This window comes from Salmo trutta, chromosome 10 (assembly GCF_901001165.1).
Source record: "Salmo trutta chromosome 10, fSalTru1.1, whole genome shotgun sequence".
Lineage (NCBI taxonomy): Eukaryota > Metazoa > Chordata > Actinopteri > Salmoniformes > Salmonidae > Salmo > Salmo trutta.
This window is the reverse complement of record NC_042966.1, coordinates 35,124,771-35,137,209: the sequence shown is the minus strand read 5'-3', so window position 1 is coordinate 35,137,209 and position 12,439 is coordinate 35,124,771. Positions and strand designations below refer to the sequence as shown.

At 40.1% G+C, this 12,439-nt stretch overlaps 1 protein-coding gene across 7 annotated transcripts in view; it reads right to left on the bottom strand.

Moving 5' to 3' along the window:
* LOC115201621 (ribosomal protein S6 kinase alpha-2) overlaps positions 1-12,439 on the bottom strand; it is a 58,973-nt gene that overhangs the window by 17,549 nt on the left and 28,985 nt on the right. For all 7 annotated transcript variants that reach the window (XM_029765400.1, XM_029765401.1, XM_029765399.1 and 4 more), the window contains 7 exons: positions 9,854-9,960; positions 8,625-8,662; positions 8,337-8,479; positions 2,334-2,404; positions 2,091-2,179; positions 1,327-1,391; positions 809-911 (listed from right to left, as the gene is read on the bottom strand). In XM_029765400.1, coding sequence (XP_029621260.1) covers positions 809-911; positions 1,327-1,391; positions 2,091-2,179; positions 2,334-2,404; positions 8,337-8,479; positions 8,625-8,662; positions 9,854-9,960 — 616 coding nt within the window. The remainder of the gene's footprint in view (positions 1-808; positions 912-1,326; positions 1,392-2,090; positions 2,180-2,333; positions 2,405-8,336; positions 8,480-8,624; positions 8,663-9,853; positions 9,961-12,439) is intronic.

Here is a 12,439-nt window from a genome sequence, read left to right as displayed (position 1 = left end):
TTAGCATACTGTAGCAGTGGATTTGATATGACCATGTGTTAGCATACTGTAGCAGTGGATTTGATATGACCATGTGTTAGCATACTGTAGCAGTGGATTTGATATGACCATGTGATAGCATGAGCAGCATGTGCTGCCTTCTTTTGTGCTGCGCAAGTGAAGTGAGTTCGGAAAAACTGAAAGTACGCATCTTATGAATGGTTTTCACATATAAACTTTATATGTCCGAACTCAGAATCAAATATGCTTCAGAAAAATAACATGGTAGAACGTTCATTCTGATTGGTGATTTTCTGCATTTATTTAAGTCCCACCAGGAAGTCTGATTTCAGACGTGTCCATGGAAACAGGATTATTAGGAAAATCGATCTTCTTGCAAAGCATGCAAACGTTTAAGTCAAACTATTATATTAATCTGATTATTCACAATAATCGTATTATTGTGTGCATGTAACTTCACTCATTGAATGATATAATCATTTCAGAGGGTTGTGGCTGGTTGACTTTGTTGATATGGAAGTGTACTTTATGTCGATATAAAAGAGGGGGTTATTTGTCAGTAATTTAATAGCAAATTGATGTCAGTTTGTGAGTGGAACACAGATGCATGGAGAAATTATTATTTTGAGTAAACAGCATAACAGTGAAGCAAACAGCATGAAATGAAACACAACATCATGATTAATGAAATTATGTGCAACATCACACACACACACACACACACACACACACACACACACACACAGAAAACAAACGCACACCACACACACCAACGGGCTGAACTACTTCACCTACAATTACTAATCACCTGTTGGTGTGCGGGAGGTGAATTCGGGGTCAAAGTGGAAGGTGTCTTCTGGCCTGCCCACTGCTGGTTTGAATGGAGGCTTGATCTCTCTTCTGTAAAGCTTCTGTGGTTTCACCATGAGGGGGAAAGGTAAAATGCTACTTTAATTTTTCCATTTAGTATTGAGCAACATTTAATCCATGGTAATTTGGTATGTCTCTTTGCTTGATCTGTTAGTATGGCAACAAAAACAAGGTAAGAGAAATAGGTCAGTGACTTCTGAGAGTAAAAATAGATTATGTTTCAACCCAAATACTGTACAGAAAATTGTCCTCTTGGAAAGAAGAAAGCTTTCAATGATATTGTTGTTTTCTTCCCTCTCTACTCAGTAGGTACAAAATCTGAGGTAAAATTCCTTCACTTCTTGTATGAAAGTACAACAATCCAAAGGAAATCCTCAGGACATATCAAAAAGCAGTGGATAATCATCTTTGCCTTTAATGATTTCTAGAAAAGGTTACGAGAAGCATTGTACTCACATTCCAATCTATATTTCCAAAGAAATTATGCCTTTTAATCTCCTCGACTCCATCTGGTCCAGCACCTAACAGTAAAATGCACCAGGACATTTAGATTGAATACTCTTTTTAGCTTCACTGGGCTGTACATTTCTCACTTACTAAAATTCTATCTCAAGTATCTCTGCTCATTCAGTGAGAATATGGGGTATTATGGGTAATATTAGCTACACTCTCTAGACCATTTTATTTAACTAGGGTCTCCGGTGGTGGCTACATAACATAACATATAAGTCCTATGCAGTAATGCATAAAGGCTCACATACATGCCTTATAAAGGCTCATATTCATGCCTTATAAAGGCTCATATTCATGCTTTATAAAGGCTCATATACATGTCTTATAAAGGCTCATATACATGTCTTATAAAGGCTCATATACATGTCTTATAAAGGCTAATATAGATGCATATATCACATATAACCTCTCAGCATTAGGTAATTTATGACTAATATTTCCCGTAAAGATACATATAGAATGACTCTGGCTTGAAGAGGTCTCGGTGACATTATTCTCCATCTTATAAATCATGGAGGAAGTGATTCATATGGCTATATTCAATCCCACCACTGGCCAGAGTTAAGATTCAGATTTCAATGCTGTCTACTGTGTCCCATTTAATAAATGAGAAAAGGTTGATCTAATGCTGTACGTTTGTCTTCCAATTGATAAATAGAATGGATCATGTGAAATGACACATTTTAGTAATGCTCTTGACTACATACCTAATCTATTGGCAGGATTTCTTTTGAAGAGGGCCCGTATTAGACTTTGCACCTCTGGGCTTAAGAATTGCGGCATGCCAAGTTTTGCTCTACAAAACAGAAAAAAAGAAGTTATTTCACAGGAAAAAAATATTATTTCATATATAGTCTTGTATTTATAAGGGATCTTCATTAGCTGTTGGCAAGGCAGCAGCTACTCTTCCTGGGGTAGTTGCCATAGACATTGTCAGCATAGTATCTTACTTCAGTATCAGGACCATTGTTTCCTTGCGGTCTTTGCCTTGAAATGGTAGAGATCCTGTCAGCATTTCAAACTGAAATCAAAGATAAACAATGTCAGTGGCAATTTACAAATCAATCTAATGTATTTCACCACAATTTGGACAGCTTCTACTTACATTTAGGCAGACACTCTTAATCCAGAGTGATTTACAGTAGTGAGGACATACATTTTCATACTGGTCCCCTATGAGAATCAAACCTACAACCTTGGCATTGCAAGCACCATCCTCTACCAACTGAGCTACACAGGAAAGCTGTGGAAGTACTGAAAATACTACAATCAAACTGTTGTCATCAATTTCTTCAACCATTAAAATGAATGTGCAATAGCACTCAACTTTAAAAGCTTGCATTGATGCTAGCTCCTGTCCTTATGTATCCCTTTATGTAACATTTAATCTACAGATGTAGGATCTTCATTTGATCAATCTTTTGCTTCATTATTTACATAAATTCACTGAAAACCCACACTAACACATGGTAATTTTAACAGTATTGCACTTTTCATGTAGCCTACTGTTAGCCAGCTAATAGCCTAACCACCGATCAAGCAACATTATGGACTTAACATTAAAATCCTGTTGGTGCAAGATTATTTTGCTGTGACAATATAGATCAAATTAGGATTCTACAACTGTATGTGAGTGTGAATACAAATTCAAGCGGCCATGCTCACGTGTTGAGCATTAGATGGCTCAATGCTTTCTGACAATATAATCATCTGACAATACTTGAAACAAAGTAAATTTGCTGTGTGTGTGTTTGTGTGCCTCTGCTACATCATTGATTGATTCCTCGAAAACAATCCCCCACAGCCAGGGTGCCCTTATCAGTTTGAATTGAGCTCAACTCAGATTTCATTTACATAAATAAACCAGCTCTTCTCTGCTCTAGTGGAAATTCAATTTTCCTGTCTACATTATTTTTATTTTCACATGGTTCTCGTACGTCAAGTGTTACAAAAAAACATTACAGTGCAACGGCTTTCATTTCCTGATGATTGCTGTACGAAATGAGGGAAGTTGAGGAGCTGTCCAGGTCCGCAGTGTCACAGATGACTCACAATTGCTGTTTGCTTTGAGGACTCGGTGTTTGGCATATCAAGTCAGGTAGTTATGTAACACATCTTGGCTGGCTAACTCACTATACTAGGGCATGATATAGGAATAATAATATTTTCCAGCTACTACACATGCTCTTCTTCTAGCACTGCAGATGGAGAGCCAGGTGAAATTAGTAAGAGTGCCTGGTGCGTTTCTTTAGGCGAGAGCAGAGCTTGTGTTATAAAATCAAATCAAAGTAAATGTTTTTGCGTGCACAGGATACAACAGGTGTAAACAGTCCAGTGAAATGCTTACTATAAAGCTCTTCCTCAACAATGCAGTGTTTAATATCAAAGGTAAGAAAATAGAAAATCCAGAATAGGATCCTTAAATAGAGCACAAAATGAATACTAGGCTCAAATTCTGTCCCTAAAGGAATACATTTGACAAGGTTTGTATTGATCTGGTTTTAACGTGAGACTAAAGTATTGAGCCTTGAAACCATTAGGGAAATATAAAGGAACTAGAGGCAGTCCCTTGTTCTTTAGAGGAAGTGGAGAATTAGAGGAAGTCCTTTGTTCTTTAGAGGAAGTGGAGAACTAGAGTCAGTCCCTTGTTTTTTTTGCCTTTTACTGCAGTGGGCTAAATCAAGGTCACACAGAGTGTTTCTTGGTAGTCTTAAAGAAATCTACTTTTAAACAAAAATATCCACCTCACACACGGTTATGGGCTTAAAAAAAATAAAACACCTGTACCATGTCCCGCTCGCCTAGCATAGTAGTGACTACCGAACGGCTCCCTGACTCACCTATTGCTGCTCATTAGACCCTATGATCACTCGGATACACAGCTGATGCCCTCTGGACTGTTTCAATAACACGGTACCTCATTTTGTTTATCTGTCAGCCCCAGCCTTGAACTCAGGTCCTGTATGTACCCAACTGACCCGCTCTGCCCATTCATCGCCATTTACCCGTTGTTGTCTTAGCTCTCCCGATCAACACCTGTGATTGCTTCATGCCTCTCTAATGTCAATATGCCTTGTCTACTGCTGTCTCGGCTAGTTCTTATTGTTTTATTTCACTGTAGAGCCCCCAGTCCCACTCATTATGCCTTAGATAGCTCTTTTGTCCCACCCCCCACACATGCGGAGACCTCACCTGGCTTAACTGGTACCACCAGAGACGAAACCTCTCTCATCGTCACTCCTAGGTTTACCTCCACTGTACTCACATCCTACCATAGCCTTGTCTGTACACTATGCCCTGAATCTATTCTATCATGCCCAGAAATCTTCTCCTTTTATTATCTGTTCCCAAAGAACGAGACGACCAGTTCTTATAGCCTTTAGCCGTACCCTTATCCTACTCCTCCTCTGGTGATGTAGAGGTTAACCCAGGCCCTGTAGACCCCAGTACCACACCTATTCCCCAGGCACTATCATTTGTTGACTTCTGTAACCGTAAAAGCCTTGGTTTCATGCATGTTAACATCAGAAGCCTCCTCCCTAAGTTTGTTTTATTCACTGCTTTAGCACACTCCGCCAACCCTGATGTCCTAGCCGTGTCTGAATCCTGTCTCAGGAAGGCCACCAAAAACCATGACATTTCCATCCCCAACTACAACATTTTCAGTTGTTGCAATCTACTGCAGAGATAGTCTGCAGAGTTCTGTCACGCTATCCAGGTATGTGCCCAACAGTTCAAGCTTCTACTTTTAAAATCCACCTTTCCAGAAATAAGTCTCTCACTGTTGCCACTTGTTATAGAGCCCCCTCAGCCCCCAACTGTGCCCTGGACACCATATGTGAATTAATCGCCCCCCATTTATCTTCAGAGTTCGTACTGTTAGGTGACCTAAACTGGGATATGTTTAACACCCCGGTCATCCTACAATCTAAGCTAGATGCCCTCAATCTCACAAATTATCAAGGAACCTACCAGGTACAACCCTAAATCCGTAAACACGGGCACCCTCATAGATATCATCCTGACCAACCTGCCCTCTGAATACACCTCTGCAGTCTTCAACCAGGATCTCAGCAATCACTGCCTCATTGCCTGCGTCCGTAATGGGTCCGCAGTCAAACGACCACCCCTCATCACTGTCAAATGCGCCCTAAAACACTTCAGCGAGCAGGACTTTCTAATCAACCTGGCCCGGGTATCCTGGAAGGATATTGACCTCATCCCGTCAGTAGAGGATGCCCGGTTAGTCTTTAAAAGTGTATTCCTCACCATCTTAAATAAGTATGCCCCACTAAAAAAAAATGGAACTAAGAACTGATATAGCCCATAGTTCACTCCAGATTTGACTGCCCTTGACCAGCACAAAAACATCCTATGGCATTCTGCATTAGCATCGAACTTTTCAGGGAAGTTAGGAGCCAATATACACAGTCAGTTAGGAAAGCAAAGGCTAGCTTTTTCAAACAGAAATGTGCATCCTGTAGCACAAATTCCAAAAAGTTTTGGGGCACTGTAAAGTCCATGGAGAATAAACTGCACTGAGGCTAGGAAACACTGTCACCACCGATAAATCCACGATAATCGAGAATTTCAATAAGCATTTTACTACAGCTGGTCATGCTTTCCACCTGTTTACCACTACCCCGTCCAACATCTCTGAACCTCCCGCAGCAACATACCCAAGCCCCCCCGCTTCTCCTTCACCAAAATCCAGATAGCTGATGTTCTGAAAGAGCTGCAAATTCTGGACCCCTACAAATCAGCTGGGATATACAATCTGGACCCTCTCTTTCTAAAATTATCTGCTGCAATTGTTGCAACCCCTATTACTAGCCTGTTCAACCTAGACCCAAACTGTTACATACCTATATCTATCCTGCTTATTGAAATGCTTATTAAAGTCTTCGAAAGCCAAGTTAACATTTTGAATCCCGCCGTACCCTCTCCGCTATGCAATCTGGTTTCTGAGCTGGTCATGGGTGCACCTCAGCCATGCTCAAGGTCCTAAACGATAACATAACCGCCATTGATAAGAGACAATACTGTACAGCTGTAGTCATCGACCTGGCCAAGGCTTTCAACTCTGTCAATCACCGCATTCTTATTGGCAGACTAAACAGCCTTGGTTTCTCAAATGACTGCCTCGCCTGGTTCCCCAACTACTTCTCTGATAGAGTTCAGTGTGTCAAATCGGAGGGCCTGTTGTCCGGACCTCTAACAGTCTCTATGGGGGTGCCACAGGGTTCAATTCTCGGGCTGACTCTTTTCTCTGTATATATCAATGATGTCGCTCTTGCTGCTGGTGATTCTCTGATCCACCTCTACGCAGACGACACCATTCTGTATACTTCTGGCCATTCTTTGAACACTGTGCTAACAAACCTCTAGATGAGCTTACCGATCACTGTAGCTGCACACATGGGCTATTGACAGCCCATCTGTCAATAGCCCACCCAACTACCTCATCCCCATATTGTTATTTATTTTTGCTTATTTGCACCCCAGTATCTCTACTTGTACATCATCATCTGCACATCTATCACTCCAGTGTTAATGCTAAAAGGTCATTATTTTGCCACTATGGCCTATTTATTGCCTTACCTCCCTAATCTTACTACATTTGCAAACACTGTATATAGATTTTTCTATTGTGTTATACTGTATGTTTGTTTTTCCCAGGTGTAACTCTGTGTTGTTGTTTTTGTCACACTGCTTTGCTTTATCTTGGCCAGGTCGCAGTTGTAAATGAGAACTTGTTCTCAACTGGTCTACCTGGTTAAATAAAGGTGAAATAAATAAAAAAGAAAAGATTTAGAGTTGAAATGTATTCCTGTTTGATTTTGCATCCCAGTATTACATTTAATATACATCACAGAAGACTGAAATATAACAAAACCGATTGATATAGAAACACCGGATTTGTCTGTTTAAAAAATAATAATGTTTATTAATTATGGAATAATGAAAAGGATGAATAACATTCCACCCATGAGACCACTAGAGGGCGATTTGGTCATTTGACCGCAGCTACAGGTAGTGGAGTAATGTGTGGATGTGTGGATTAGTGAGCAGCAACCTGATTATAACATGTCTGGCTCTATTCAATCCGCATTCATCTTCTAATTTAAGAGGACTGAAGAGATTAGTGTATGACGTAGTAGTAGCGGACTACTACCATACCAGTATGCATAGTCATTATTATGTCTCTTTTGCGTGATGCATTAAGATCCACATTTGGAGTATACAGATTTACTATCTTAATTTGACCAGTTTCCCACAGCAGGAATAAAATCCTGCAGCAACAGGAAATGGGAATTATTATGTGGATTATAATTAATGGGAAGTAGAAAGCAAGTATGAGGGTTTGCGCACAGGCTAGAACGAAAGGCGGCCGGTGCGTGGGAGAGAACATATCTGTAAAGAGTTCAAAGAGTACTCACACTCCAAACCACGAGGAGGAATACCCCAAGGAAGCCGAGATGCAAAAATATCATAATTCATTTAATCCATGCTCAATAAAATACAAAAAGTGAAAATGCAAAGTGCTAATACAAATGAAAAGGAACAGTTATTTATTTGTAAGGTTTTGATGTCGATTTTAATTAATGTACATTTTTATAGGGTTGATATATTTTTCGTTAGGGAAAATCAAGTCTGAAATGTTAAAGTGGAAATTACAAACTTTATAAGCCTTTTTAAACCTGGAATGCACTACAAGTTTGCAGTTCCTGCTGTGAAGGAACATTTTATGCAACAACCAAGTGATCAAATTAAGATCCCACATCTGGTCGTACAGGCTGTATGCGTAGTGCTACGTCCACATACTGGATGCAAACATAATTTCACTACATGAAACTCTGCCCCGGAGATTGCGTTGCAGCAACATTGCAGCCAACCAATAGCTATAGTTTGTGTGTAATACATTATCAAAAGAAAGGGAGGGAAGTCCATACCATTAAGACACCAAATGACCACCAGTCAGCACTCTGTGTATGTCCTCTTCTGTTGACAACCTCAGGGGCCATGTACTCTATCGTCCCGCAGAAGGAGTACGCTCGCTTGTCATGGTCTGTTGCCTCTTTACTCAGCCCGAAATCTAAAACACAAAGGGACTGATGTTAAAGACGGAGGAAAATGGCCACCAGCAATGGGCTTAATGTATTCAATGTACTAGAGAGACTACTGCTATTCCAAGGGACAACTAATACTACTAATCTCTTTTCAAAACGGTTTTTAGTCACCTGTAATCTTGATGTGGCCCTCCTCGTCAAGAAGGATACTGTAGAGGGAAGGAATGTGACATCAATATACAGTATATCTGTATAATAGAAATACTGTATATAAAATCTTTACACCTCTCTGCACAGTACATGTCACCCACACATTTATTGAGTGTTTGTTTGTTAGAACAAATGGATTTGTGCACAGCACACTGTTGCCCTTGGGTTGCTGTCATTAATCATCAACAGTAAAGCTGGGAATAGCTCGACCTTCAAAAAAGGAGGAGCACTGCAAATCCACTGTGGCATGGTGCTTGCATGGTGCTTGCAATGCCAAGGTTGTGGGTTCAATTCCCATGGAGGACCAGTATGGGAGAAATCTATGCACTCGCTACTGTAACTCGCTCTGGATAAGAGTATGTACTAATGAAATATATTTTTGTTAATAAAATGAAACCTGTAAAGACACGACACCTTCACACATCAATTATTATGATGATGATGATGATGATTATTATTATTATTCCCATTGGAGAGAGAAATCAAGGAGCAGGCTGAGAGCTCTTAATTTATTTCCTCTCATCAAATCCCCCTGAGAGCCAATTTACTAGTCCTGCATTCCACATTGTTAACATGGAAAAAATGAAAAATAGAGCTTCATGGAAAAGTGGACACTTTTAATATCTCAAGGGCCTAAATGCTTGACTGATGCATTTGGAGGTCGTCAAACATTTCCATCAACTGTAAAAGCCCTCTGATAGCCCTTTCAGAATAAACAGAAGGATGTGCTCACGGAAAAGAGACAGACAGATGCTGCCTTGATTGCACCAGAGTTGTTTTGATAGGCACGGAGTAGGCAGCAACACAGAGCAGCAACCTTGTTTGAACTCCTGGATCAGTATTATATGATATCAAATCAGATGGTGCTCCAGTAATCCAATGCAGTTATGTGCTTGGTCATTCCCAATCAGAATATTCATAAATCTCTGAGATGAAGAAACAGTGTATTTGAGCGCTCACATGCGTAAAAACTGTATAATATATGCCATTTAGCAGATACTTTTATCCAAAGCAAGTTACAGTCATGTGTGCATACATTTTAGGTATGGTTCAACACAGCAGGAATCAAACCCACAACCCTTGCAAGCGCTACGCTCTACCATCTGCGCCAGACAGGTCCACAAAGGTGGTCTTTGAACAGAGAAGTAGTCTATGGCACTGTACAGTCAGTGGGTGTACAAGTGTTTTACTTCTCTGGTTTGAGGTCTCTGTAGATGATGCCCAGACTGTGAAGGTGATCTAAGGCCAAGGCCAGCTCAGCCAGATAAAACTTCACATCCTCTTCAGTAAACATCACCTGCAAATGGACAAAGGAGAAAGACTACCAGTGACAGTTCATGAGTCATTGACAATATGCAAACAGTACACATGTGATATATGATTGTGAACATAAAATATAATCTTTTTAAAACCTAAGAGTAGCCTACATTGATGTGTTTTAGATTGATGTGTTTTAAATTCATGTGTTTTAAATGTATGTGTTTTAATCAGATCAAAGTTAACAGACAGTTTTCCATTATTCCAATGTCAGGTAGCCTGAGCAAAACAAGAGCACTAGCCACAGATTGAACTCATATTGAAACTCATTAACTTGATCACATAGCCAGCTGCTTGGAACCTCACCCAAAATATTTGCATTTAGGATGTCATAGAACCTTTGCCAAGTTTCCTCAGTCAGAGCATGGATTGTTGACTTCTCTCCTTGTTTACTACAGAGCTAATTTTAGCCACAGTAAGATTGATTTAGCTCCCAAATAGAATTTGTTTGGGGAATAAACCCTGCGGTGCCAAGGAGAAAATTGAATTGCCGTTAAAGTAACAAGGTCCCGCCAGCACCCGTGCATCTGCTAGCTGCTCCAGATGACTGATTCCAAGACCAGCAGTAATTAATTCACATCTCAATTCCCACATGTCTCTCTGCCCAGTAGAGCACATTTAAATCCAAAGAGACAAATTGTTTACAGATTAAGTTCAACTTTATTCCAGTTGTTATCATTTTCAGAATTGGTAGTAGTCACGATGACACATCAGAGGCAGTAGTTTTAGGAAGTATGGGTGAATGGATGAATGCGTTTACAAAGTTGGTGGTCTATTATACGGACAGCAGGTTGTTTTTATTCTGCAATAATAATCTCCATCCACTTAATCATTTGGTAAAACTCCCCTCAAGCACCCCAACACTTCATTATATATGATCTGTTCCAGCAGGCCTACTAGCACACCCGATTCAACCAATCAGGGGCTTGATGATCAGTTGACCAGGTGGATCAGGTGTGCCAGTTGGATATGAACAAATAAGTAGAATGGCTGGTGGTACTCTAGGAGAGGTTTGGAAATATGAGTCACTGAATCGATAGTAAGATAAGCAAGGAAGCAAAATAAAGAAAATGCTTGTTTTTCCTCCAGTCCATCACAGGCATTGTTATCTTTAATGTATTCATAATAGCGGTATTAGTGTAGGGGTTGGCAATCATTTTTACTTGTGGGCCACATTGGGATTTCGAAATGCAACGGAGGGCTGCACGTTGTTTTTAGGACCAATTTGTTTGTCCAAATCAATTTGTAGGCCAGAAAAAGGGTAGTTATTTGAAAATATATCGTTCCATTATCATTTCTACACACTTTCTATGTAGTTGTAGACCTTCACGTGTGGCCTGGAGTGTTTTTGAACCTCCCAAATATATTATTTTTGACTATATATATATATATATATATATATATATATATATATATGTATTTTTTTTTTTTTACTCACACTCGCCACGGGCCAGATTGAATGGGCTTGCGGGCCATGGTTTGACTATCCCTGGGTTAGTGGATGGATTCAGGAGTAATGAATCAACAGAACAGAGGAGATATCTGACTGATCGGGACTGAGGTTGTTTCTGCGATGAGGTCTGGCCCACTGGTGCAAACAGGCAATTAAGTTGAGTGAAAGAGCATGAGAAATGTCAAGATGAAAGGACTGGTCAAAAATAATAATAATAAACCTGGGTTGTTTACTTGAAAACACTACACTGTTTATTACAGAAGTTCTTCTTTCAGCTCACTCTGTATACAGTACATGGACATTCAGAGATGCTGAATAGCAAGATTAAAGCAAAACCAATTAAGGTAAACCAATATCATTCAGAGTGTGGTTGGACCCAATCATAGAGGCGGCAGGTAGCGTAGTGGTTAGAGCTTTGGGCCAGTAACCGAAAGGTTGCTGAATTGAATCACCGAGCTGACAATGTAAAAATCTGTTGTTCTGTCCCTGAACAAGGCAGTTAACCCACTGTTCCCCGGTAGGCCGTCATTGTAAGTAAGAATTTGTTCTTAACTGACTTGCCTAGTTAAATAAAGCTAAAGAAAATCAGCAGCCCATTCATTATTAAACACACACATTGACCAGGCTATTGATCACTGGGGAAAATTATTTGATGAAGCTACACTCCTGTCAATGGCACCATGTTTTGATTGAATCAGACGGACCTAATGTTTTGAGTCGCAGAACTAGTGCAGAAGCATTGGAGAGCGAGCATGCGTGATGGATGAAACACCTACTTGGCTCAAGCTCTGAAATGCCTTCACAGGGAGGCTAAATATAATGGCTGAGAGGCAGTTTTTACATTGGTCGTTGTGGTGCACAGTGATGGCCCCAAAGTGGCATGATGAATCGCTGTGCTGAGAAGTGTCATCAATAGCTCGGCATTGAACATATATAATTGGCCATCAGAGCAGAATGTCATGAGGGCAGAATGCCATTCGTCTACACATATATAATATGCATTTTT